We start from the raw sequence: 27,600 nt of genomic DNA, 5'->3' as shown, positions 1-27,600 counted from the left end.
TAAATAATAATTACCGAAGATGTGCGAGACGGGCATTCCTTGACTTCCAACGAGTGATGCGATCCTGTTGGACGTCTGTCAGTGACACTAATTTAAATATATTACACGAAAAGCAGTCGGTGGACATTGAAAGAACGTAAAACCGATGACCAATGCGCAAAAACCACGCTGAATGAAATTACATGCGCACAAGAGGCTCGTGTACTTGAACGCCAATTTCCATTGGAAATGTTTGAATGCGCCTTGTGTCTAATTTTCAGAGTGCGTATGGTCAGTTTTAAAATTTAGAGGACGCTTAAGCTTCGCCTTTAAGAGTGGAACGCGAGAGCATTCAAAGATCCCCGACTGCTCCTCACGCTTTCCGGCAACTGCAGGTTATGTAAGTGCACCGTTTACCGGGAAATGCTGGCGGCGAACGCTATGCACGAAGGAGGGCTTTCTGGTATAAGCGCGGCCTCTTGCTTGGACCGCGCATGCGCGGAGGCGAGCGCCATCTGGATGATGTTGTCGCAAGGAACCGAGTACAGCGCGCCGCTCTATGAATGGCAGAAACGCTGGAAAAAGGGTTTATGTTTTGAGTTTCCGCGTAACAGAATGATGTTTTCTGGTATATTCAAATTACAATCCGACGATATCATGTTTGCAGGTTGTTTTTAGGTTGTACTTTACGATTTTTCTGACGCATATTACTTCGAGGAATTGAATTAGTTCAGTAATGCCCCTGCGCCACGCGGAGGGCCTGCGTGGCTGTGGTTCGGAATGATGTTTCGCTAAACGACGTCCGACGCAAGACGCCGGCACTGGATATTATGCGATACGGGGCCCTTAACGCTATCTCGTTAATATTGCGCCTCATTCTTCTGAATCATTGTTGTAAGCTTTAAGGTAACATACTCCATGAATATTACACCGCAGCTCTAAGGCGCCCGATCCTGGTTCGAGCGTCGGCGCTTCTCGGCGTAACCACGCGAACGCGTTCGCGCCACTGCTCGCGCCTTCGTCGTCGCCGTCTTCCACAGCTGGCTCCGATGCCGCTAATCATGTCTGCGTAACCACACTACCCCACCCCCCTCCTCCCCCTGTGAAGGCGCTCACGGCATTGGCCCGCTGCCAGTCGGCTCGGTGATTTAGGTCTCGAAATGAAAACGCGTATACAGCTGTGCTAAAATTTCGCATTAGGGAGAATCGTAATCGTCGAATATTTGTATTCCCGTATCTACTAGAGTGTTTTAGCGATGCTGTAAAGGTATCACAGTTTGCGGAATGCCGGAATGTCGGAGAGGGAGAAAAAAAGAGAGAAAGAGATGTGACCAGCAACCCTGGTGGTGCCATCTCATGACGCTGACTTAAACTAGTGCACACAGATCAGTAATTAGAACGACTCTTGGTCTACCTACCTGCTTGCGCACAGGCGCCGTCACGGGCAACCATTATAGGGTATGTGATTGGTCTTATTCCCCCCCCCCCCCCTTTCAGCGAGAACTATGACCCAGCGCAAAAACATTTTCCAAGACTGCGTTACTGTTGAAGGTAGTGTCACATGACGGCTCTACCTGCGTAGTTGTTCACGTTATTGGTGTTCCAGTGTTCCGTAAATTGTACTACGTCGCGGACGCTCTGCTACTGCCAATCACTACTGATTAAGACTTCTGCTGAACACTTCACGAACTTTTTCTGTGGCTCTGTTTAGGCTGGGCACCGCAAGGAGTATAAACGGTTCCACAAATGTGGGAAGTGTTAGCACCAGCAGATATAATCCGAAAGAAATATCTTTGGTTAGTCCCTAAGCCGTGGTAGTTCAGCAAGCAACATAACGCACACTCACCAGTTTTCTCGCATGTTCGATGTGGCAATCTCAGCACGCGCCAGACTGGAGCGCAACTCTTCTGGCAGCAGCTCGAGGTCGCCGCAAGTGCAAACCTGCATTCCCCTGGCACGGTAGACGTCCCTGATTGAGTGGGCAGAGAGCAAACGCGGTAGGCAGGTTCAGGGCGAGACCATTTTATCTGACGTGTCCCACTGCTGTCAAACAACGGTGAGTGTGCGCAGGTGCACGTAACGAAACAAGGTTAACACATTTAAGAAGGAGTGTCCACTATGGCCCACTCTGAAAAAAGTGACGTCAACTTCGCGCTCCAATAACAATCGCGGCTGAGACGTGGCACGGAGGTCTGCGGACTACACTGAATGTATTCGAAGACCAAATATGTCACATTGGCCATAATTATACACTCATATTATGAAAGGATATTACAGTCATATCTAAAACAGGTTGCTACCTTGGGCTATTGGGTATTGTCCTCATTTCCCCCGCTGTGTCCACTACAATCTATGTTGATTTTAGTATCAATGCATTGTTCCCTGTATTATTGTATATAATCACATTGTTTGGCTTTACATCCAAAAGCGGCATAGAAATATGAGAGACGCTATTGTGAGAAAAGGGGGAGAGTGGAGTAGGGTAGTTCAATAAAAGTGATTATTTGAGGTTCCTTTCCACATGAATCTGAGCACGCACGAGCGTCTTTTCTTTTTGCATTCTGCGTCCATCGGAATACAAACGCCGCGAGAGGGAGTCGAACGAGCGACCCCGTGCTCACCAACAGAACTCCATAGTCAGTGAGTCAAAGTGGCACGTTTTACCGTTGTCAGATGGGAAGAGGACTTGGCACCTTTGAAGGCACCGCGTCCATGAGCGTACAGATCTCATCAACCCATCATCATCCGATACATTGACCCCGGTACTCCCCCACAACCCGGGCTGACTGGGTGGGGGGACTTGGTTCGGGCCAACGGTCCTTCCCGGACAAGGGGGCTGTTGTGGTGCAGCAACACAGAGTTACTGCACTCAACACACAAACAGCCATGTCGGTCTTACAGGACTTAAGCCTGAATGACCCTCGGACTGCCTCGGCGCAAAAAAGGCCAAGGCATACAACCATGCAGAGTACCAAAGCCGTCCGCGGAGCAGCGCGACCAACCAAGGGTGCGCCACCACCGGTTCTAGCTCTGGGTTCCGCTGAACCAGACAAAACCCCGTAGATCGACTGGCGCACACGGCCGAGTCGAGCGACCTTAGGAGCATGCATCATAACTTAATGGAAAGCTTTCCGCCTGACTCATCAAAAATCACCGCAGGACGGGCCCACACTTCGAGAAACTTCTTCTCGCCCAAGCGGTGCCGCTCCCGGGTGAGATGGAACCAGACCTCCTTCCGTGCTTTCGCAAGCACTTCGTGAAGGCCCGGCGCCCTCCTCCCGAAAACTGCATCGCGTCGTGCCAACCACACTTGGTAGGAGCACTCAGCGAGGAGAAGCACGAACTGGTTGACCGCCTGATTAGGCAAAGGGTGCAAAAATCGGACTGTCTGATAAGGAATGCCTGGGAGATTAAAAAGACTAGCGATCCTACAGAGAAGAGCTGCAGGAAGCAAACACTGCGTAAAGGCATGAACCGTGTCCTCACGAGCGCCACAGAACGGGCACACTCCACTAACCGGGACGGCAGTGAAGGGCCTGTAGCCCAACGGCAGGCACCCTCGCGCCAGGCGATACATAAAGGTGGCTCGCCTAGCGTCGAGGAAGCCAGCCGTGATGAGCTTCCAGTTTGGCCTGTGAATGGACAGGTCATACATTTGGCAATGCGGAGGGAGGCCTGGGGTAAGGATGTCTACTAATTCTTGGAGTGGAGTTGAAACTACGTCGATGTCGGGGCGAACCGTGCGGAGGCTTACCAAAGAGTTGGCAGCCGCCGCATAAATGGTGGACGGGGTACCTGAACGAGGAACGCAGTGCGAAAAAGTGCTCTGCGAAAACAAGCGGAGTCGGGTGCTAAGGAAAAACGAGGTAAAGCTTCGAGTCAGGAGCATATCCGAGTTAAGAGCGACCTGGGTCCATCTGACGTGTAGTGCGGTAGCCACGATGCCCAGGTCGGGAATTCCGAGTCCTCCCTTATCCCTGGGCAACTTGAGCACCCGCCTAGCTACACAACCATTTGTACCCTTCCAAAGGAAGCGAAAGAGGACCCTCTCCAAGATATGCTTGGTTCGGGTCGGAACAGGAGACACACACGCCACATACGTCAGGAACGAAAAAAGAAGTGAGCGCAGGATTGTCGCTCGAGCAGTCAATGGGCATGACAACGCGCTGAACTGCTGAATTCTGGTTTCAAGCTTCTCCTTAGCCTGTTGCCAGTTTTCAGGAGACAGACCATCTGGTTCGAATTGGAAGCCTAGAATGCGCAGCCGCGTTTTCACGGGGAGACCATGAACGGGCTGCGGACTGGACGGAGTGGAGTTCAAGTACATGGCTGCACTTTTCGACCTATTCAACCTTGCACCACTCGCCCTGCAGTAACTGTCCATGACCTCCAAGACGCCGCAAGCTGATGCTTCGTCAGGGACGACAATGGACAAGTCATCCGCGTAGGCAAATAGTGCAACCGGAGGGGAACCTGGTGGGAGTAGGAACCTGCCAATTCTGCTGTCACAGGACAACCTCTGCAGAAGCGGTTCAAAAGCGAGTACGTAGAGGGCAGGTGAGAGGGGGTCCCCCTGCCGTACACCACGCCCCACAATGAACGCCTCCGAGACGCGGTCCCGTATGACAACAGCAGAAGTCGGTCGAAAATACAAAGCTTGGACCATCTGCCGAAAACCCACACTAAAACCAGCCTCTTCCAAAACACGGAAAAGGTACCTATGGCTGATAATGTCGAAAGCCTTCTCCTGATCAAAGGAGCAAAGAATACCTGGAAGTTTCCTGGTGTTTGCCCACAGGAGAAGGTCCCTCACTGCTAAACCGTGAAGCTGACAAGAGCGCCCCTGGACACTACATGCCTGGTACGGACCCAAAACAGTGCTGAGTACTGGCGTGAGTCGCGTGCACAGGCACTTTGCTATGAGCTTGTAATCGCAGTTCAGAAGCGTGATTGGACGCCATGCTCGCAGATCGGTGCTCCTCGACTCGTCCTTACAAAGGAGAGTGATTAGCCCCTCTCGTTGAGACGCTGACAAGGTCCCTTCACTGAGTAGCCGGTTCACCAGTGATGTGAACGACTTCCCTAACAGTGTCCAAAATTTAACATAAAACTCGACTGTAAGACCATCGGATCCTGGACTGCGATTACGCTTCATAGACTTCAAGGCGGAAAATAACTCGTCCTCATCTATGGCTGAGTCGCACACTTGTGGCGGCTCAGCTGGTAGAGCAAACGGAAAAACAGCTGGAGAGGCAACTGGTTCAGCATACAAGGACATGTAAAACTGCCTCGCCAGTGCGAGAACTCCATCTGGTGAGTCGACTATGCTATTATCGCTTGGATCTATTAGGGAAGAGAGAGTTGTGCTCTTCCTTGAAAGATGTTTACGTAGGACGTTTCTGCTGCACCACGCTTCCATTTCCCACAGCTCTGCTCGGGTTGTGGCCCTCAAGCCATCCCAGCGTCGCTGCAGGAGAATCCGAAGTTCCTTTCGGAGTGAGGCCAGTGCCGGAGCAACTCCAGGCCCGCCGGACAGTGGCCTCGAGAGCAGGAGGATCGCGTCGGAGACGATTTTTATCTCCTCACGCTCCTCGCGCGCTCGACGCTTGCCCCAAGACCTGAAGCACTCACGCACCCTGACCTTCACGTCATCCCATTCCGTACCACTAAGATTCGCTGTGTTATGAAGCGATCGAAATAGTATGGATGATACCTCTGCGGTTGCCTGCCTATCTTTTAGGAGACGTGGATTTAAGCGCCACGGTCTCTTTGCCTTTGGTACTAAGCTAGAATCGGCAAACCGCAGAATTAGGAAGCAGTGGTCGCTAAGAGCAGAAGGAATTAACCACGAGGAATGCACACTGGGAGGCAGTGACGATGAGATGTAAAAACGGTCGATGCGGCTCTGCCCACCCCTCCCTGTCCATGTCATTCCTGACTGTCCAGAGCGAAGTACGCGCCAAGCATCGACCAGTCCCAGCCCATCGACGAGCTGTCGCAGTGTAGCAATTGCACGCTTATCTTTACGTAATGGAGTCCCTCTACGCGAGAGGCGGTCAACCAGTTCTAACACACAGTTGAAGTCGCCTACTAGAACTAGTCGAGAGGGACTGACCAAATAGGGTTCTAATGTATCGAAAAACTCTCTCTGTTCTCTAGCCCGGGTTGGAGCATAAACATTAACAATTCGAATGCCACAATCAAGATCCACCGACAAGACGCGGCCCTCGGAATCCCTGGCATGGCGAATAACAAGGCCGTCGAAATTCGGCATCAAAACGATGGCCGTACCTCGGCTGCCCGATGCGCCATAACTCCAGTAAGACCGAGTGCGAAAAATCCGGTCGAAGTGGCTGATCTGGCCTAGCCTATGAACGTAAGTTTCCTGAAGTACGAGAACATCTACCTTTTTGGATTTAGCCAAATTTATAACCTCTAACTGCTTAGAAGCGCGCGACAAACCACGACAATTAAAGGTAGCTATAGTGAGAGAAGGAGCCATTTTAAAGGGGAAGGAATTTAGCTAAAAGCTAGTAAAAACAAAGGAGGATGAAAAGCTAGGAAAATAAATAAAGAGCAGGCTAGTATTAGGGAATACTAGCCGCTAAAGACAAATAAGCAAAAACTACCTATGAGAGAGTCTCCGAAATTGGAGACCCCTCATCAGTAGACTCATAGTACCTGTCTGACATCTCAGAGCAATCGCACCGAGCCCATTTGCAATGCGGACAAGGAGGGGAACTCTCCGTGTCCGATGGAACGTCAGTATCAGAGTCGGATGTTTCAACAGCACTGCGCTTAAGTTCTGGAGCGCCAGTCTCCGAGCCCTGGGAGCCACGTTCGTCCGAGCTCGACGCACGCTCCGCGGCCGCCGCCCTGGCAGCGGAGCCAGCGCGGTGAGCGCGCCGGCTCTTACGCTTATGGCCCGACCGGCTAACAGTGCCAGTCGTGCCAGTCAGCGGTTCCAACGCGCCAGGGGTAGCGGCCGCTGTAGCGACAGGCGTACCAGCCACGGAGGCAACAGCGATGTCCGCTTCAACCTTCTCGCCCGCTCCCCCATCGCACGTTGCCGTGACAGACGGGGAAGCGACCGCGGTGGCATCCACGGAATCGCCGCCGCACTCGGCGGCTTCGACCACGCTCGAGGAGGCCTGGCTATCTCCTTCATCCAAGGCAGAGACCGTATCAGCTACCGGCGAAGTAACCGCTTCCTCGACGGCAGGTACCTGCTGCTCTGGCCTCGCGGTCACTGACGAGTAGGTGCGGACACTACACGCCGAAACCGCATGGTCACCACCGCATCGTACGCACGCCGCGTCGCATGACGCGTGGCCGAACTGCTCGCAGCGCGCGCACTTAGGCGTGTCACACGCGGCGGCATGGTGTCCTGCCAGGTTACACCTACGACACAACCTAACTACACCCTCGTACTCACACTGAACGACGCGCTCACCTACCCGAAGAAGGTTAAAAACGGGCCGCGCCATCTCTATCCGAATGCGCCGGTTTCCCGTGCCAACGGCAGGGAACCCGGGCACGCATTCTTCGGAGATCCCGTGGACCTTTCCGAAGACCTCTAGCTCGGAAACAAGAGCTTGGTCCGGAAGATCCGCGGGGTAGCCAAACACCCTAACCAACTTCACCCGCACACCTCTATTGCCTCTATACTCAAAACGAACTTCCACATCACGAACCTGCAATGCGGGATCAGCTGAGAAGCGATCAACCGCGGCCTTTGTCTTAAACGTTATCTCGAACCTTCCTGCACCAAAGTCCTGTACTGCCTTAAGGTCATTCAACGAAAAGCGCTTTACGAGCGCCTTACAAATTTTAACGCGATAGCGAGCCCGTGTCGCAGAAATTTCGGCGTCGGCGTTGTCTCGGTAAAAAGATTTTAGAACCATGCATAATCAGGCCCTCCATGTGATGCAGGGAATTGTCTAAACTTATTGAATTTATCAAGCTAAAATACGTTGGAAAATCGTAAACTACGACTTACACACAACCTGAAGAGATGATATCTCTCCGGTTGTAATTTGAATATACAAGAAAACATAATTCTGTTACGCGAAAACTAAAAAAAACCATTTTCCGGCGTTTCTACAGTTCACAGACCAGCGACGGCGTCCGCCATTCGCGCGCGCTCCGGCGCGTAAATATCTCGGAGTCCACGAAGAGGCCCACCCGCTTCCGTGAAACATTTCTAGATGGCGCTCGCCTCCGCCGCATCTAGACCCATGCATGAGGCTGCGTTTGTACCAGAAAGCTCGCCTTCGTGCATAGCGTTCGCCGCGGGCGTTCCCCAGTAAACATTACGGTTACATACGCTGCAGTTGCCGGGAAGCGCGAGAAGCAAAAATTAAAAATTAAATTATGGGGTTTTACGTGCCAAAATCACTTTCTGATTATGAGGCACGCCGAAGTGGAGGGCTCCGGAAATTTCGACCACCTGGGGTTCTTTAACGTGCACCTAAATCTAAGTACACGGGTGTTTTCGCATTTCGCCACCATCGAAATGCGGCCGCCGAGGCCGGGATTCGATCCCGCGACCTCGTGCTCAGCAGCCTAACACCATAGCCACTGAGCAACCACGGCGGGTAGCGCGAGAAGCAGTTGGGGATCTTTGAATGCTATCGCGTTCCGTTCTTAAAGCCGAAGCTTATGCGTCCTCCAAATTTTTCATTGCTGTACTTACTACCGCAGCAAAGCCTGTAAGAGTGATGAGCCCGGCACTGGAACCCTCTGTAGGTACGCCGTCACATACGCACACCTCCTGGGAAGCAACACCCAAAGTGGATTTGTAGAAAAGCTGAGATTATTTCGGGTTCCCTAAGGCTTGTCATTATAGCTAAAAGGTTCAGAGCTCGAGGACATTTATTTTGCGCAGAATAAATTGAATACCGCGATTGTGACCTTCGAGCTCCTTCAAGACCTTGGTAGAAATTTGTGTTTAGAGGTGCCTTAGAGAAAACTGCATTCACGGCTCTTGTGATATCGCAGCCTACTATAGTCCCTATGTCGCATAGAACGAGCAAACGTATAATTTGACACGTGCAAGGATAAGGACATAGTGTAAGACCTTCAGAAAGATTTTATGCTGCTCTTTACTGTAAAACATACCAACTTTAATAAAGCACGCGTCGCGCCAGTTTCAGCGGGTATTTGCTGCGCTCTTACCGGCAGCACCGGGGAGCGTGTTTCTATTTACGCCCAAGCCCAGCGCTCGACCGCTGCGCCACCGTGCGCCGCTCGCGTGTACCACGTTTCTAGGTACTTTTTCCGCAAAGCTCCACGGCGAGCGCCCTAGATCCTTGTAGGTACTTGGTGGGACTAGGGATATGTTATGCCTGGGCGCACGATCTGCTCACCCAGCTGTCGCTATGAGAAAATAGGTTTTTCAAAACAAGCAGCCTAGGCTGCTTCGAAATAAGAGTTGCGTGCGGAAGCTGACGCAACACTGGACGAAATTTTTCAGTTTGGATAAGGGTATAAAGGGATGTGATAAAAAGTTGGTCGTGGTGTGCGAGGCGCTTCGATCTACAAAAGCTGGGATAATCGTGCGGCATGGAGGGTTTCTCGCACCACAAGCCACATCATCGCTGCGCTCAAGCTTCCTTTCCTTATTGACATCACTATCTCTCTCTCAGCAGAAACAATAGCAATGCGCCGGCGCCATGCACGACGAATATTAAATTAAACGTCCAGGTACAAATAAAAAAAAATCTCGCAGAAACTCCTCTGGGAGTATGCGTATAAGCATTGTGCCACTATAGCTCATCTCCGCGCAGCCCGGTGTCATCACCAATGTTATGTAACTTGATTAGGCCATTACTAACGACAGCTCAGTGGCGACACGAACTGGTGCCGATGGCGGCGCAAGGAGCATTGATGACGCAAGCAAAGTACTGCAGCTGGAGGCCCGAGTAGCGCTGATGACCGTTCCGATCATTTTATAAGCCGTTATCGCTCTTCAGCACCTATTCATCCACGTGATACCATTGGAGACCTTTAGTGTGTCCGGTATTCCGGCAAACGGGGGTGGTTTGGGCAGATTGCTGGATGGGCGGGAACAACGTGAGCGGCAGGCGCGGTGCAGCCGCCTTGGTGGCGTAGAGCTCAACCAGACAAACACAGAGCTAAAATTGCAGTGAGCTACTATATTCTGCTTCGCGGCTGGTGCAAATTTTTGGCAGTGGCACAATTGTCCACACGATTACGCCGCTGTCCAAAATTTACAGCAGCAGCTAAGCAGAATATAGCAATTGGCTCTGTGTTTGTGATTTACACCAACAGCTGGCGCCATCAATCTGGCCGCTCACGTTTACGCCCCCGTTCACCCGGCAAACCGCCCGCGCTTGCCGGAATACTGGACGCCCTAAAATTCTTTGTTATTGAGCCATGAACGTACTCAGGCGGCGGCTTCTTATGTCAATGCCGCGTGGGACGCAGCTTGAAAGCGATCTGCGATGCCCACAAAACAGTGCCAACAGCTCATAGCTTCGCGCGCTGTGTTCTTGCCGTTTACATAGTCTTGAAGAGACGCGGGTGCGTTTAACTTCAAAGCGATCTGCGAAAGTCGCAGAATGAGGCGTTAACTGAGAGCAACGCCAGCCCTGTGTTTTCGCCGCTTCGTTGCCGTTGAAGCGGAAGGCAGCGCAAAGGCAAATTCGTTCGCTACTGCGGGCGCTATCTCGAAAGCGGTCGTCTTATTATGGGACGGACGGAGGGACGGTTTTCTCTTTGCTTAAGCATTCAGAATTAAAATTTACCTACACCGCCTAAACTCTGCGAATGCGGGCTGGCCCGAACACACCGCGCGCCCTGGCACAGCCAGGGACGCAAAACCAAATACATCTAGGGCGCGTGCCATGGCGCTTCGGCGAAAAAGTACCTAGAAATGTAATACGTGCGGGCGGCGCATGGCGGCGCAGCGATCGAGCGCTGGGCTTGGGAGAAAATAGAAACACGCCACCGGCGTGATGTCGCTCGAAGTCGTCGCTCGCGTGGGGTACGACTTGTAGGCGACGAGCGCACGCGGCAGCCCTCTCCATCAAGTCGCTTGCCGCCGTCGTGCGCAGAATCGCTTGCGTGGGGTTTATACTTCAAGCCCACGCGACTGCGTGCGGCTGAAGTATAACGTCCCCCTCCCTGCCCTCCTCCGGTGCCACGCGCGCGACAAAAGCCGGCGCGCTTCCTCACCCCTTTTCTCCCTTGCGCGCGCGAGATTTGAGCCACCATCTTCGGCTCACCTTCGCACGCTTTCACTGGCACACACAACGTACGGCGCGTGAGCACAATGACAGACAACAGCACAAGACGACGCCGGTACGTCCATATCGCAAACAAAATATGCAGCAACTGCTAGAGGAGGTCGCGACAGCGCGCCTCGGCCTCCCTTCCTTTTCCGTGACACTTCGCCTCATTTCTACTTTTTCTATTAAGTTCAGTTTAATAAATGCTTTTTAGGTTATCTACCATTTTGAAGTAACATATTTGGATGTGCTTGATCATGTCGCCAATTATTCTTCTGATAAGACAAACATATTTTCAGGGTCCCTACGAGTTCGTCTTAAATGGAGTCTGCGGTATTTAATATTCCATTAGGTTTGCTACTCGCATTATTCGATTCATAGTTGGTCTAAGAAATTAGTACTGCACTATGCAGGATAGGACTTACGTCCTATCTTGCAATATACTGGCAACACCAAGTAAATGGCTCGAGCAACGCTTCAGAAATCACTATTATCATTTCAGTATTTTCTTTGTATTAGTCTAGGTCTTTTGATAGAGAAAAAAACAAGAATTTTCTTAGGAAAGATTTGCGCCATACAATCTGCCTTCGGGGCACATCGCTCACCTCTTTCAATGTGTCCCAAGCAGAAACACCGTTCAAATGCTGTGTCTTTTTATAGAGAACGAATACAGCCCTGCATAAGCGTTAAATACTGTGCTGTCAACGGACGTAGAAGAAAGTTTAATATTGTTACGCGAAGGAGGAGTCAGTAAGACGAGCAACTATTTACAGGTTATATTTACAACAGCGGTTGCCGCGCTGGCCGGTTAGATTCACACCGCGAGCCCAGTTCGTTCTTCCTCCTCTTTTCTCGAGTGATGGCGCCCACGCGCCTGGTTCAAACCATCAAATACCACACGCGTGTAGCATAATCCCCCGGCGGCAGAATCGACGTCCCAGAGCGTCTAAATGTCATCACTGGGAGGGTGATACTGCTTCAGTCGTGTAACGTGCACGATATCACTGGAATGAGAAGCAGATGTGGTCTTAGGGGCGATCTCGAAGGTGACAGGAGTCACGACACGAAGCACTCGGTATGGGCCTGTGTAACGAGAGAGCTGTTTTTCTGACAGGCCGACCTAACGCGACGGAGACCATAGAAGCACCAAAGAACCAGGCGGGAAGTGCACGACTCGGTGTAGCCAGTCGTAGAAACACCTTTGGCTCTCTTGGGATTTCAGAAGGTGGTCACGGCCAATTTTCCTTGCATGGGTACAGCGGGCGATGGCGTCAAGTGCATATTCACTGGTCGGTGCCGCGTGAATAGGGAGGGTTGTATCGAGAGGCTGTACTGGTTCTCGGCCGAACAGAAGGAAAGGGGGGGTATAACCGGCGGTGTCATGGTGCAAGGAATTGTAAGCAAATCTGACAACGGTAGAGCGAGGTCCCAGTCAGTGTAGTCTGAAGAGACATATTTCGCGAGCATGTCTGTGAGAGTGCGATTGAGACGCTCCGTGAGGCCATTGGTTTGCGGATGGTATGGCATGGATAGCTTGTGCCTCGTGGCACATGACTGCAGGATGTCCGCGATAAATTTTGATAGGAATGTCCGGCCACGGTCTGTGAGAAGTTGTCGCGGAGCTCCATGTAATAAAATCACGTCGCGTAGAAGAAAATCGGCGAGACCTGTGGCGCAACTTGTAGGAAGCGCTCGGGTGATGGCGTAGCGCGTGGAGTAATCCGTCGCCACAGCGGTCCACCTGTTCCCAGAGGTAGAAAGAGGAAAAGGGCCAAGTAAGTCCAAACCAAGCCGAAAGAATGGTTCCACGGGAATGTCGAGTGGTTGACGGTACCCGGCAGGGAGTGTCGATGGTGTCTTGCGTCGTTGGCATTTCTCACGCGCAGCTACCTATCTTCGAACGGAGCGAGCAAGCCCTGGCCAAAAGAAGCGTCGGAGGATCCGGTCGTAGGTACGTGACACACCCAGGTGACCGGCAGTGGGGAGGTCGTGAAGTTCGTGGAGAACAGCCGAGCGAAGGTGTTTAGGGATCACAAAGAGTAATGCAGGGCCATCGGGGTGAACGTAGTGGTGGTAGAGTACGCCATCTTGAAGTGTGAATAAGCGAAGGGAACTGTCGGCAAGTGACGATTCCAGGCGGTCAACGATGGTACAGGACGGGTGCTGCTCGTCGGCGACATGGACACAGGCGTCGGCGTAGGTGTCACAGGCGTCGGTGTCAGTATCAAAGAGGTCGGTGTCAGTATCAGACGTAGAGGTTGTGTCTTCAACTGGGTAGCGAGAGAGGCAATCTGTGTCCTGGTGTTGGCGTCCTGACTTCTAAGTCACTGTGTAGGGATATCCTTGTAGTCGGAGAGCCCAACGACCGAGCCGGCCAGTACGATCCTTGAGCGACGAAAGCCACAGAGCGCATGATGGTCGGTGATTACTGAGAAGGGCTTGCCATATAAATATGGGCGGAAGTTTGAAACAACCCAGACGAGACCAAGACATTCACGCTCGGTAATCGAATAGTTGCGCGCTGAAGTTGTCAGGAGCCGGCTAGCGTAGGCTATAACGCGGCCGTGTCCTCGTTGGCGTTGCGATAAGAGGGCGCCGATCCCATAACCGCTGGTATCGGTTCGGACCTCTGTAGGTGCGGACGGGTCAAATTGGGCCAAGACCGGTGAATTGGTGAGAATCGTGATAAGGCGTGAAAATGAGGTAGACTGAGGGGAACCCCACATAAAAGGCACGTCTTTTTTCAGAAGTTGAGTGACTGGTCGAGTGATTGCTGCGAAATCTTTCATGAACCGTCGGAAATAAGAACAGAGCCCCACAAAACTCCGGACGTCTTTGACGGACTGAGGTACAGGAAAAGCCGTTACTGTTCGAACCTTCTCCGGGTCGGTTTGTACTCCAGAAGCATCGACGAGATGGCCTAGCACTGTACTCTGTCGGCGTCCGAAGTGGCACTACGATGAGTTTAATTGGAGCCCAGCCTTACGGAAGATGTCAAGGATAGCTGCGACGCGCTCAAGGTGCGTCTCAAATGTAGGAGAAAACACAAGGATGTCATCGAGGTAACAACGGCAAGTTGACCGTTTGAAGCGTTTAAGCAGAGTCGATCATCCGTTCGAACGTAGCGGGGCATTGCATAAACCGAACGGCATAACCTTGAACTGGTAGGGGCCATCTGGAGTGACGAAAGCAGTCTTTCCTTGGTCTTGCTCATCGACGGAAATCTGCCAATAAAGAGATCGAAGGTCGATGGACGAAAAGTATTTGGCACTGTGCAGACAATCAAGAGCGTCGTCGACGCGTGGTAAAGGGCAAACATCCTCTTTAGTAATTCGGTTTAGGTAGCGGTAATCAACGCAGAAAAGCCACGTGCCATCTTTCTTTTTGACGAGCACGACCGGCGGCGCCCAAGGACTCGACGAGGGCTCAACAATGCCTCTGGAGAGCTTCTTGTTTACTTCCTGCTGAATAACTTGCTGCTGTGCCATGAACACGCGATATGGTCGGCGGTGGATGGAAACAGCATCACCCGTGTTTATCTGATGCTTAAAAAGGGACGTCTGACCAAGTGGTCGATTGTCAGTGTCAAATATGTCGCGGTAGGAAAGCAAAAGGCGATATAGGGCAGCTGCTTGGTCAGGTGCGAGGTGCAGAGCGACCATGGGACGTAATGGGCCGTCGAGGTTCAAGGCATCCTGCGGGTAATCAGGAGGATCTGGAGACGCGTCGGCTGCAAAAGCAGTTACGTGGTCGTCTGTCACTGACCAGAGCGTGGCGACCGCAATGCCTTCAGGTAACACTTGCTTCGTCAAGCCAAAATTGATAACGAGGAGACACATCCGATTAGCGGCAAGGGTTACGACTGAATGTGGCACAGAGACGTCGTGCGCCAGGAGGACATCACGAACAGGTGCGACGACATAGTCGCCATCAGGCACGGTTGCCATTGAGACCAGTTCGATGAAGGTTAGGGCTTTGGAGGTAAGCGAACAAACGCTGTTGTACAGAGAGTGTTCGGTTGTTCGGGGCGAACGCCTGAAAGAAGAGGAAGCTCGAGGCACAGCGTGCCGGTGGAACCGTCGATCAGGGCAAAATGCGTCGTCAGAAAGTGGAGCCCGAAGGGCATGTCACGAGGGCAACTGGTCAGTACGGTGAACAGGACTGGAACTTGGCGGCCAGCAATTCCTATGCGAGCAGTGCACATACCCCTGACGGCAACAGTGGCGCCATAGGCGACGCGTACGGCTCGAGGGATGGCAAGAACATTTTTTTGAGGCGACGACTAGGTTAGCGCTCATTATGGATACTTGGGCTCCAGTATCAATCGATGCCGTCAACGGAACACCATCTACGTCTACTTCAATTAGGTTCGTGTTGGTGAGGAGCGTCAACGGAGGATTTGGACAGGACGAACGTGATGCAGCACTACCTCCAAGAGCTGCATGGCCTAGTTTTCCGCCCGTCGGTTTGGCGAGGAAAAGCGGTGAGGTTACAGTGACGGGGAGCTACAGCGTTGAGGCGACGGCGATCGCGCGGAAAAGCGGCTGTCAAGGGCATCAGAAGTAGGGTACAGACGGCGAGGGGAATAACGGCGAGCGTCGGCGTATGGGCGAGGAGCAGGGAATGAGCCCCAGTACGGCGGTATCCAGGTGGTGCAGCAGTGGTGGGATGCATGACCAACGCGGTGGCAGCGGAATCAGATCGGTTTGTCTTCTGGCGTTCGCCATTCCGCAGGATTGCGTGATCTGGGAACGAAATACTGGTCATTACAGGTTGTGGACTTGGGAATGGGTGCCGACTCAGGTCGGGAGACAGAGCAGGCGGTAGGGATGCCAAGGTTTTCAATTTCTTGCCGCACAATTGCTTGAATAACGGAAATAGTGGGGGCCGCGTGGTCAGAGGTACCGTCAGGTGGTCGTAGATGAAGGAGGGGTGGCGGGGCGGACTCGCCGCTTCAATCTCACGGCAAACGATACGGGTGACCTGCTCTTGAAATGTTCGTGTGGCGGTAAGAGCGGAGCAAGAGGACGTGGCAGGGGTGTTTGGGAGCCGGGAAAACTGTGAGACGACGCGGCGGCTTTTGGCTAACTAGAAGCGGCGGCATTCTTTGACGATGACGTCGACGGTAGAAACGTCTTTATAGACGAGCAAATTGAAGGAGTCGTCCGCGATGTCTTTTAAGGATATGACCCACCTTGTCAACTTCGGTCATGTGCTCGTCGACTTTCCGGCAAAGCGCGAGCCCTTCCGTATGTAGGAGACATAAGATTCGGTCGACGACTGCCATGGACATGGGTGGCAAGCTCTTTTCGCACAGTCTGTTGGCGACCTGACGGGTTGCCAAATAAGTCGCGAAGCTGCTCTTTGAAAATGTCCCAGCTGAAGAGTTCGATCTCGCGATGTTCCGCCCAGATAAAAGATCACATTAGCAAGCATGATGGTAGGGTCCCAGTGGTGGCTTTAGCTAACGCGCTCATACCTGCTGAGCCAGTCGTCGACGTCAACGTCATTTTGGGCGGAGAATGTCCCAGGATCACGGAGACTAGGAACCATAACGTATGTTGTGGTTGGCGCCGCAGGTGTAGGTGGCGACGTGTTGGTTCCATCGGAAACCACGGCTGAGAAGGCGACGGTGCGGCCGCTTCGGAGATCCGTGGCGAGGACGGGGATTGTTCCACCTCCACCACAACGTTACGCGAAGGACGAGTCAGTAAGACGAGCAATTATTTACAGGTTATATTTGCAACAGTGGTTGCAGCGGTGACCGGTTAGATTCACAGCGCGAGCCCAGTTCGTTCTTCCTCCTGTTTTCTCGAGTGACGGCGCCCATGCGCCTCGTTCAAAAAATCAAATACCACACGCGTGTAGCAATATTAATTGCCACTATTCCTTAGATATGCGGTACAGAGTGTCATGGAGGACATGAGCCACCGTGTCAGAATAAGCACTATACTGATGCGTATGTTCACCCTATAAATGTATAGTATATATATATATATCCGCGAAAATATACCATTATAGTATATTCTCGCGTCATACTTCCTTTATGGTTCTTAATGCGAAGATTTCGCGAGGTATACATTGAAGCACGCATTCAGAACATAATGTGAACATTCACCTGCGAGTGGTTATTTCTTCCTAATTGCATGTCGTCAAACATTCACGGCGAAGGTCTAGCACTGCGGCGGCAAGGGTCGCATGTATCTACAGCAGAGTGCCTATGCAATCGCTAGCAAGCACACAGCGAGGCAGCGAAGCGCCAGTTGCTGAATTTCCAGCCACTCACACGTTGTCAACAACCTCCACGTGCGCCCGATTCGCCTGGTTCAGAGCAGAGGTCACCTCGAACGCGTTGCGGCTTAAGTTGCGGACAGTGAACACGAAGACGCTTATGACATCCACTCCGGCACGGAAGCACCATTCCCGCAGCTGAGAGAGAGAGAGAGAGAATAAAAAGGTGCTGTATTGACATATAGGAAGCGGTAGTCTGATGAGAACTAGAGAGATTTACCTGGCTGTACGCCTGTAGCGTGCCATTCTAAATGATAAGGATCAGAAGGGAAATATAAATATGCGCGCCGCACACACACTAAATATGCAAAAAAGGCACGCCTGAAAACGTAACGCACAAAAGTAATTAAACTACGGCAAATAAGTTTTGCGGAAGCCAGAGATACGGAGGGAGGCTGGTGCATATTAAAAAAAAAAAAAGTTGTCATCAGCGCACATGTAGCCCGAAACTACTTGTTGACGCCATTTTATTTCGTTGGGATCATTCTGTCGCAGGAAGGTTAAGAACTCCTTCGCATATTGCGCGCTGTACGCATAGGCGGCACCAGTCCATGTCCAAGGCGTAATCATCAGAAGTTTGTTCAGTGCAAGCATTATAGAACGCTGCTTTGTAACGCAAAAAACCTGCAAGTTAATTCAGACAGTGTTTTCGCTTGGTACAATACGACGAATGAACGCCGCCCGCTAGGCTTGCTCTGCCCTCGAGCGAGGTGTTAGCGAAGCGGCTACAGCACACGCCAGTTCTGTGCACTACAACGTGCATACACTTAATCGTTCAGCTCAATGGTGACACGACGCACACGACGAAGACGATTCTGCACGGATCTTCTCGTGCTTTTCTTTTTTTGAAAGTCATAGAGTTCTATTGAATTCACTGGGGAGGGGGGGATAAATCGGCCTCCATGTGCCGCCTAAATCGGCGCTGTCAGTCAGAATGGGGACATCTGTTGCAACAGAACTGCTTGTTGGCCTAGTTGGTCTTTAAATTGTGCGTTTTAACTTGCGGCAAAAAGCATATCTTTTAGAAGGGGGACGTAAATTGAGACACATACAGAGACGATGTGCGGACAGGGGTAGCGCCATTTGTACCGACTTTGGGCCAAGTATTCTAAAATTTGCCTGTGTATTGCACACGATACCTTGAAGACATGCGCAGAATCGCAAGCCACCGTGGCGCGTATCACGGAGAGTTCAGTTGGTACGTGCATTGTGCGCGAATGCGCAAGGCGCACTGAACCCAACCCTAGCCTTTTACCTCCCTTTGCTGACCACCGTTCAGGTGTCGACAGATTGGACTATAGAGAGCTACGCTGCGGTCGGCAGTGATTTCCTTCTCTTGTTTTCAAAGTGAGACTTTCTTTGTGAACTCCCCAGAACTTCCCTGACCATAGCTGCTGCTTCTCTCGTGCCGAATGTAGCTCAAGTGCAGGACAGCACTACCATGTTTACTACCGTTACGTGGTGTCCTGACTGCTGGCCCTGTTTTCTATGGAGTTAAGTTCCATAGAAAACAAGGCGCGCAGGGTAGCAAACATGGTAATGCTGTCCTGCGCTTGAGCTATATTCGGCAAGAGAGAAGCAGCAGATGTGGTCAAAGAAGTTCGGGGGATTTCACAAAGAAAGCTTTCGCTTTGAAAAGAAGAGAACGAATTTAGCCATCAGACGTCGCTGCCGAACTCCTAATAGCATCCACGCCAAAATTATTTATACCCCTCTCCCCAAAAACACGGGAAAGGACAACGGGGATCGACGTCAAGCTAGCGCGGACGCTTCCTGAGGAGGTCTTAAAAAACAAACTGGCCACCTATGTTGAGTCACTTGCACGGGCAATGACCGTTGCACAATCGCTGCCGTTGATGGCTGCGGTCGGACCATTAGCTCCGCCACGGTCAACACGCCCTCCATTGTGGAGGCGGAAGAGGCCGCACTTGCCATTGGCGCGTCCCTACCTCATGTTAAATTCGTTGTGCCAGACTCTAAAGCGGCCGTAAGAAGCTACTCTATTGGGGCAATCGGCCACATTGCAAGCAGACTTCTCAAACTTCAGGACACTATCCGTCTATTGTGGGTGCCAGCTCATGCCGGCAAGCCGGGTAACGAAGCAGCTCACCTAGCCGCCCGAGCAGCAGATAAGCGGGAGTTGGGATCACTCGAACCGGATGGCAGGCTTGAACCTATCACGAATTAACTCCATTTTACAAGGATTCGCGCAGAGCGTATCCGTTCCCGAGCACGATTGTCTCCCTGGGGCAGGTCACGACTCTACGGCGGCTACAGACACGATCCGTGCTCAGCACTAAAAGGTTGACTGAAATTTCTAACCAAGAGTTCAAACCTAACTGCAGGCACTGCGGAGCACTAACCGCAGACCAAGATCACATAGTTTGGGGGTGCCCATCCAACCCCCCACCAAGAACGATACTTCGGCAACCTCCCACGCTCAAGGCCTGGTAGCGTACGATCAAGACTGGTAGCCCAAAATGCCAAGTCATGCTGGCAGAGTGGGCTAACCGCGTTGCGGCCACATGGCGTCCACGCTAGCTCCTCTGACAGGGTCTCAATAACTAATACGCCCGCAATAATGTTTAGTTCTCTCTCTCTCTCTGGAATGAAGCAGTGATAAAATTAACGGGTCCTGTTAAATATTAGAGGGCGATGACGGGGATTTGCGCGTTCAGCAAATGCGGCGCGCTCGTGGTCACGCGCTTCTTGACTGACTCCAACTGTCAGTGTGGAGGCGTTGCTACTGTTCTCCGGGCAATAAAATACTCTTTTCTGCAGAACTTCTACTGCGAAGACTCCTTTTTTTCACGGCTCCCTGGTTTCGAAACCATGGGCAGCCGTGTTAATCAACGACAGAACAGCTCCCAGGCCTGACCGATGACGAGCCCACGCACGGATTCGCTAGGAAGAGCGGAGCCAACGCTGCCGACGGCTCTCGTCCATCCACGGACAGTCGCCTGCTGCTGGGAGGCCTAGCTAACCATGAATAGGAGACCTATCAGAACGACGGTTAAGCCTCATCTTCGACGATACCGACATAACACTCAGTGTGGCTGCAACGGCTCAACTTCACCTCATGAGCAGCCGGCTCGAAATGCTTCAGAAAGTGGCTTCGTTTTGTAGACGAAAAGATGGAAATATAGTGTTCAGGTAGACTACAGGGATAATTTGGTTACGCTCCAATCTAAATTCAGACTTTCTATTGAGGTGAGGCAGAGTGAAAGAAGTGAAAACGTTTCAAATCTCTCAAAGCGAAGTGGCCGTCCTATTATTCTTCGGCTTTGAAGCGTTGCCGGAAGCACAACAGGTATTATTTTGAAAGACAGAAGTTTCAAACCATGACCGCATCGAAGTACAAGAACCAACGGCATAAAGACAGAAATGTTCCATAAAATTGAAGCACCCACTGAAAAAGGAATTGCCGTGTCTAAAGCCTGCATTAACGTGGCTATTGACGTGAATGACGGAACTGAAGACAACTATCAACTGATGTATTTGTATTTGCCTTGTATTTGAGAGTCGCGTCCAAGGCACAAGAAAGACAAATTAGAAGCAGCTCTTGTAACCACAATGATACCGAAGGAGACTTTGTACGGTGGGCAGGGCATGCGAACGATGAAAATAACAGTACATGGCCTGATAGCGACTCTTATAAATAGTCCAGGTGGCCTCAAAGACTTCATTTTCATCGAAGAGTCAGGTTGCCGTCCGGGTAAAGGAACACGTACACATTGTAGAGATGACTACGAAGGCTCACGAATGAACCGAAGCCAAATCTACTCCGGCCAGCACAGGTCCCGACAACAGAAGGCCGACAGGTTTGTGCTATCAACGTAGAGGAGCGTCACCCACTGATCTGTATCTCCCTGTCAGAACTGGTTGCTTGATAATGAAGACATCCTGCGCGACAGAAGCACCCATCAAAGGACAAAAGCATCCAGTAAAAAAATTACCTATGCAGATATCCAGGAAGGCAAGAGCCACAAGGCGTCATGGAGCAAGGCTCACAACACGCCAAAGCCTGAGCATCTATGTAAGCTCACCGCAGAGCAAAGACAACATAAGGTACCCTCTTTGTAGTATTCTTTACTGATGATGCAGGGTGAAGCAAATATTTAATGGCATTGCCAGAAGGACCAAGCACCGACTACATACTATCAAGAGTCACCGCCAAGTGCTTAACATTGAACGACATCGGCTGACTCCTGTTCGCATGAACACTGGAATTACCGCTATATCCCACCCCTGCTTTTGATAAGAGGATAAGGACCGGGCGCGCATTGCTTCGTACTTGGATCACAATACGAATTATCTCGTACCAGCAAGCACTGCACAACCCCTGTGTAACAGTTCTACGCTGGCCAACTGGACCTTCTCATATTAGTGAGGTGTCGTCGGACTTTTTCGCACAGGATACGGAAGCAGCACTTCCTCGTTGGGTTGTGGACTCCTAAAGGACCCTGGTTTGCGGGTTTCGGCACCATTTGGTAGAAACCCGCGAAGGACCACACAAGAAGAGTGGTCAATAAGCAAGCATGGCGACATAATGGAACAACAGTGAAGATTGTGATAGAGGTTGAGGGAAGAAGTTTCGACATTAAGAAATATCCTCATTGCTACTATCATGCGTCATCAAGAGCACAGTTCCGCTCGTAAAGCAAACCTTTATGTGTCTACATTCCTAGGGTTTGGTGTTTTGGCGAATCTGCTTGGTCAATATTTCGCCGAGAAAAGTATAGCTTACTATTGCACTATCTGCAGGATCGGTCCTCTCTAGTCGGCGCACCCGACCATCAGTAACAACGGGGACTAATTCTCGAGACATTCCGATGCGCCGTCACGTGGATCACGTGGTGGGAGGCTCTAAGCGTCTTGGCGTTTTCACTGGCAGACAGATAAATCGCTACGGTGCAAAACGCTCTGCCGAATATGATCGGTTGCGGGACGTTTTCTTTAAAACCGCTTCACGAAAAATGTCGCTTCTCAGATTCCGACATGTGGGTTGTACCCGCGCTTATTTATTTTTGCTATTTCAATAAACAACCAATTACTACGGCGCGCCCACCTTGGTGTACTTGTCCACTCCGACCGCGTACGCCCGGCGCAGGTCGGTGCCGGTGGCCCTGGAGAAGCGTCTGTGACCGTCCGGCACCAGGCACACGTGACGCGGCACCACCCCCAGCGACACGAGCCACACGACCGCTCTCTGGCAGCTGGCGACGAGGTGTCGCCACAGCCCACTCCCCCGCCGCTCCACTTCTTCGGTTGGCGGAATGTCGGCTCCGTCGTCTTTCCTGACGCCCTGCGTGCCTTCAGCGGGCGTCGCTGTTCGTCGGGAAACGCAATGCAGTCGCATAAAATCGCCGGACGCGTACAATAAGTCCTTTCTCCGTTGGAGAGTAAAACTGCACCAGCTAGCATTTTTCTTTTTCCCAATGCTTTAAACGTTGTCTTCATCACGATCAGCATAGGGAGTCACTTGCTAGAACGGTGCGTAACGAAAATGTTGTAAGAGTACTATAGCTTAGGCTTTGCAACCTCACTACCCACGTGGCTTTTCTTCATTAACGCCCTGTAGATGAAAAAAGCCATTACTCATCATGCACAAGTCGCCTGGACTGACGGCGCGGTTTTTTCCACAACGCATGATGCAATTTGAGCTCAATTTAGCCGAGTGCACGGCGTTTGGAGGCGCGTATTCTGGCTGTACACATGTTGCATCACTTGTTGCAACCTCGAGCTGGAGCGGTCGAGTTTGCGTGAGCTTGCTCGCCCATATCTAGGTGTAATCCATTGAACTCAAACCGGTGCTCGTCAGGAGTTATAAGGTGGCACAAATGTGTGACTCGTTTCGGAAAATTCACGCTGGCTATAGGTGAGGGCGGCCCTGCGTTTGACAAGTGTAGGGTCCAGAAATGGTGTGACGAGGCTCCAGTAACCGAGGCATAGGGACTCCCAACACCTTTGACCACGGCGTAACGTCTCTGTGTGCATAGGAAGCGCAAGCGCAGAAGCCTCCACCATCTATGCGAGGGTAGTCTCGGATGCCCTAGGCGATATTTAAAAGTTCCGTAAAACATAAAAATTATCACCCTGTATAACTTTCACATGCGTCGAGCCAGTTAAATTTGTAGAATCTCGCTGGTCATTGTGTGGAAATATACTACACGCAAAATTGCTTTAAGGCGAATAAAATAAACTAAGAATTACAGCCTCACGTCCTTGCTTGGACGAAGCGTAATTGACACTTGCAACACGACTCTGCCGAAACCTTCATAATTTGTTTTAGGTAAAGTACCTTTGTTCCCATCAGGCTGACAGAGATTTTGATCTCCGACATACGTAGAAAACAAACACATAGACAAACAGGCCGCAACGAAACAAACAAAATGGCGCGGGCATCTGTTTTCCGCTATAGGGAAGCAGCTGTACAACGTCAACATCAGTTATCCGTGGCGCCATGATAAGGAACGCCTGCCACACGCTGCACTTTGTTTTAAACATCGTGTCTGACGCCTGAAAGTGACGGCTTTTGTGAAAATAAAGCTGAACCCGACGCTTACCCATTCCTGCTGTAATGTTCATCCGGTCTCCTGTCCGCGATGCCTGCGTCGAAAACTGCCGTCTTCTTTGGGCGGTCAACCGCGTTGCCGCTCGACTGCAGACGTCTTGTTTTTTTGCGGTAGATTACTAGCTGGCGTTAGCTGTTTCTCCACGCCCGTAGTTCTCCTCGCCCCTCCGCCACTCTCCTCCGAACTCAGCAGGTTGGTGTAGTAATGCGCTGAGCCTGGCTGTGGCGACGCTGGAATAGAGCAAAGATACTTTAGCGCTGGATATCGAAACCGAGCGAAGGTGCATTCCGCGTGTCACCGAAAGGAGAAGCCGCGGTAACATTGTGGCTTGATTTCGTGCAAATCGGCTCTTAAGCGTACTGTGGGAGATGCTCGATCGCACTACAGAAGTCTGTTTTAACTCCCAGAAGCAGTATCAGGAGGCTACGTCGACGCGTACGGCCGCATATTGAATTAGGGAACGCTAACGAGACCGACAGTCAGCGCGCAACTGAAAAGAAAAAAAAAAAAAGCAGGAAGGCTGTGTGATGTGACCTCGCACCTCCGAAGGCAGAAAGATAAATAAAGTGAGAAAAAAAAAGCGTAGCATCTCCTCGGGGACTTATCTGGATGCTGTGTAAGCATTTCGCAGTGATGACGTGGTGTTGAGCGCTCACACTCAACACTGGCGATAAAATCCGAGCACTGCTAAGCTGCTGCGGTCATCTTGGTGCCCTTGCGGTACATGCGACAGCGCTGCGGCGACCCGAACTGCTGCGGTAGGCGACGCAACGTGAACTGATGAGGGAAGCAAACTACTGCAGGTGGTGACGCCAGGTGCGCTGATGACGTTCCTATCCCAAGCCGCGGCTGCTCCACAGTTCTGGCTTGACCACGTGACGTGCCTGATTGCGCACGTCAAGTTGTCAAGGAGACGCGCTTGGGCCACTTCTCGCGCGTTCGTCGTCGTCGTCTTCCACAGCTGGCTCCCATGTCGCTGATCATGCTGGCGTGTTGACGTGTTGCTTTAAAAAGGAAAATGTGCTAGCTATAGCGCGAAAATTCATCGCTACAATCTAGCGTAGTCTGCCTGGAGACTATCCACGAAAGCAGATTAACCTTGCGGCCTCTGGGTGTGTGCGCCGGTGAGTAAAAAAGCATTGTTTCGCATTCTCAACTTTGAATTTCCTTGCGTGCGAGGCGGATAAGACAGATTCCTGTTGTCATTTCTCAAAAGTGGATTGCTCTTCAAAGGCAGTGCAAACGAGGCTCTTGTTGTTTTGCCACATTGCTAAAATTCCTAACACGGAGTACAGCGTAAATAAATAGTTTTTGGCTGTTCCTGCATAAATGATACACTGCGATAAATTGACTGTACATTAGTGGCAAATGTACTTCCGGTGATACAGTTATATTAATTGCATTTGAGACATATCAAAATTAGTGTGTTTATTACCTATAGTATCTGGCAGAAAAAAAATTGTCATCTAATCCAGCCTTCACTAAGCACAGCCCACACAAGGACACCATTGAAACAAATGCACATGCAAAACGATGTTGTGCGTGTGTGTGCTTTTATGTCATGGACAGTTTTGCGCACTGTTCTTAGTCATGCATGAATTACAAGCTCACTCACGCTTGCAACGCAGTAACTGAGCCTCTTTCTTCTTTCGACTCCAGCCTCCAAGATGCTACTCATACTAGTTCACCCGTTTGGACTCTCTTGTCTCTGGACTGTTACGGTTCACTTTGTGTGGCAATGAATGGAACAGATGCCAAACACCTGGGACACGGCGTACCTAATTATCACACTTGTCAACATGAAGAGACTTGTCCGCCGGGTGTGTGCGACGGTATTATGCACGGCATGTGCAAAACCTACTCCCCTCTGTCCTTTGTTCAACCCCTCTACGCCAAGGAATGTGGCTTCCCTCCTATGCCCCTCTGTGTGGGTTGACCCAACGTGTCCTGACAAGGCCCTCTACCGGGGAGCAGAGGGAATGAGGTGGCCAGGATGATGGAGGGTATAAGAAAGCTGGCGAGCAACGACGTGTGGCCGCATCTTAGCCCTTGCGTACAGGTGTACGCACGCTGAACATTTCTGCATTTTTTGTCTTAGAACGCACCTCTCACCCGTAATGTTGTATTAAGCTTCTATTATTTGTTTTTACGTCACCTTGTCTTCCCTGCCAAACCCCCTCCGAGTGAGTGAGTGAGCTAAAAATTTATTGAAAAAAATATTAAAGTGAGGCACGATGGTTGGGGCCCCTATTCCAGGGCTCCACTGGCACGAACGGCTCGCTGGGCTTGGTCCAGAAGAGCCAACTGGCTCTCCCGACCCTCGTCCGAAAGCCATGCCTCCCACTGCCTATTCCTCATTAGTGAATGTTGGTGTATTATGGGGCTGTCTATGTGCGGAGGCCTCCTGGGGCACTCCCATGTGATGTGTTTTAGTGTGGGTGTGTCTGTGCACCAAGGGCACTCGTCAGTGGGTGTATTCTGTGTACGTGGTGCAGGTTGGGGTATGGATTCGTGTGAATACGACGCCAGTCCCTCTCCTGTTGGCTGTTTAAATTGGAGTGAGGATGTCCAAAACCTGGTTCGAGCTCCAAGCAGACGCAGTTGAAGGTCGCAAAATCCCGTCCACATAACGGGACGTGCAAGTCAACAGTGAATGTGTCACCACTGGAAGTAACGTCCAGGGCCAAGATTCTCACAAGGTAGTTTTCTGAAAACTTCAACCAGAACCGTGACTTGCTGATTTATTGGACTAACTTTTCTTCCAGCATTTATTGTTTGCATGTTTGTCATGGCCTCATTATTTCTCTTTCCAAGAAGACGGACAATGGAGAGATTCTTGGTCTGCAAGCTGCCCACGTCAAGCCATAAGAAGCTCAAGTCACCATAATGACAACACGTCCTCTAGAACTATGTGCCTGACCATGAAATGTTTGCAAGTTTACCAGATGGAGGGATGTAAGCACTATCAGGAAAGCAACAGCCTACGATTTTGTATCGTACCGAGTGGGAATGCTAAAGTTTTACGTACAAGCTTACTTGCTTTTAAGGGCGTTTTATGACAAACGCAGAGATAACATGTTGAGTCCCAAGTTGTTTATTTTCGGGTCATTATAGCTATGACGACCAGAACAGAAACAATGCAGCAGGCTCCTACTTGCTAATGCACAAACTCTGTCATTTGCTCTTTGCAAATCAGCTTGACGGGCAATACCACCAAGTATCACATGCTCCCTGACAACAATAATTTTTTACAAGAAAATGCAATGAATTTTAAAACGATCAAACGCACTCAATGTGATATTGAGGAAGTGATGCTTCATGTAGACTGAAACTCTGGCAGTCACTGTTCATTTCATTGTTTTATTTTTTATTTAAAATACCCTCAGGACCATATGGCATTAAAGAGGGGAGTGTTTACAAGGTAGTAAAGTAAACAAAAAAAACAAGCGCAGTGAGTTCTGGTAATATAATAATTCTCCTGGTTATACTACGCTAGCGAACGT

The 27,600-nt window shown here is 51.0% G+C and overlaps 1 protein-coding gene across 1 annotated transcript in view; it reads right to left on the bottom strand.

The window, feature by feature from the left end:
* The window catches only part of LOC126524629 (isoprenyl transferase-like), a 42,901-nt gene extending 17,859 nt beyond the window's left edge, over positions 1-25,042 (bottom strand). The window contains exons 1-4 of the mRNA XM_072286789.1: positions 24,089-25,042; positions 22,591-22,850; positions 17,518-17,660; positions 1,826-1,948 (exon numbers count right to left, since the gene is read on the bottom strand). Of these exons, the coding sequence (XP_072142890.1) occupies positions 1,826-1,948; positions 17,518-17,660; positions 22,591-22,850; positions 24,089-24,110 (548 nt within the window). The 5' untranslated portion in view covers positions 24,111-25,042. The remainder of the gene's footprint in view (positions 1-1,825; positions 1,949-17,517; positions 17,661-22,590; positions 22,851-24,088) is intronic.
* Between the last annotated feature and the right edge of the window lie 2,558 nt (positions 25,043-27,600).

This window comes from Dermacentor andersoni, chromosome 3 (assembly GCF_023375885.2).
Source record: "Dermacentor andersoni chromosome 3, qqDerAnde1_hic_scaffold, whole genome shotgun sequence".
Lineage (NCBI taxonomy): Eukaryota > Metazoa > Arthropoda > Arachnida > Ixodida > Ixodidae > Dermacentor > Dermacentor andersoni.
Note: the sequence above shows the minus strand (reverse complement) of the source record. Positions and strands in the feature narration are given on the sequence as shown.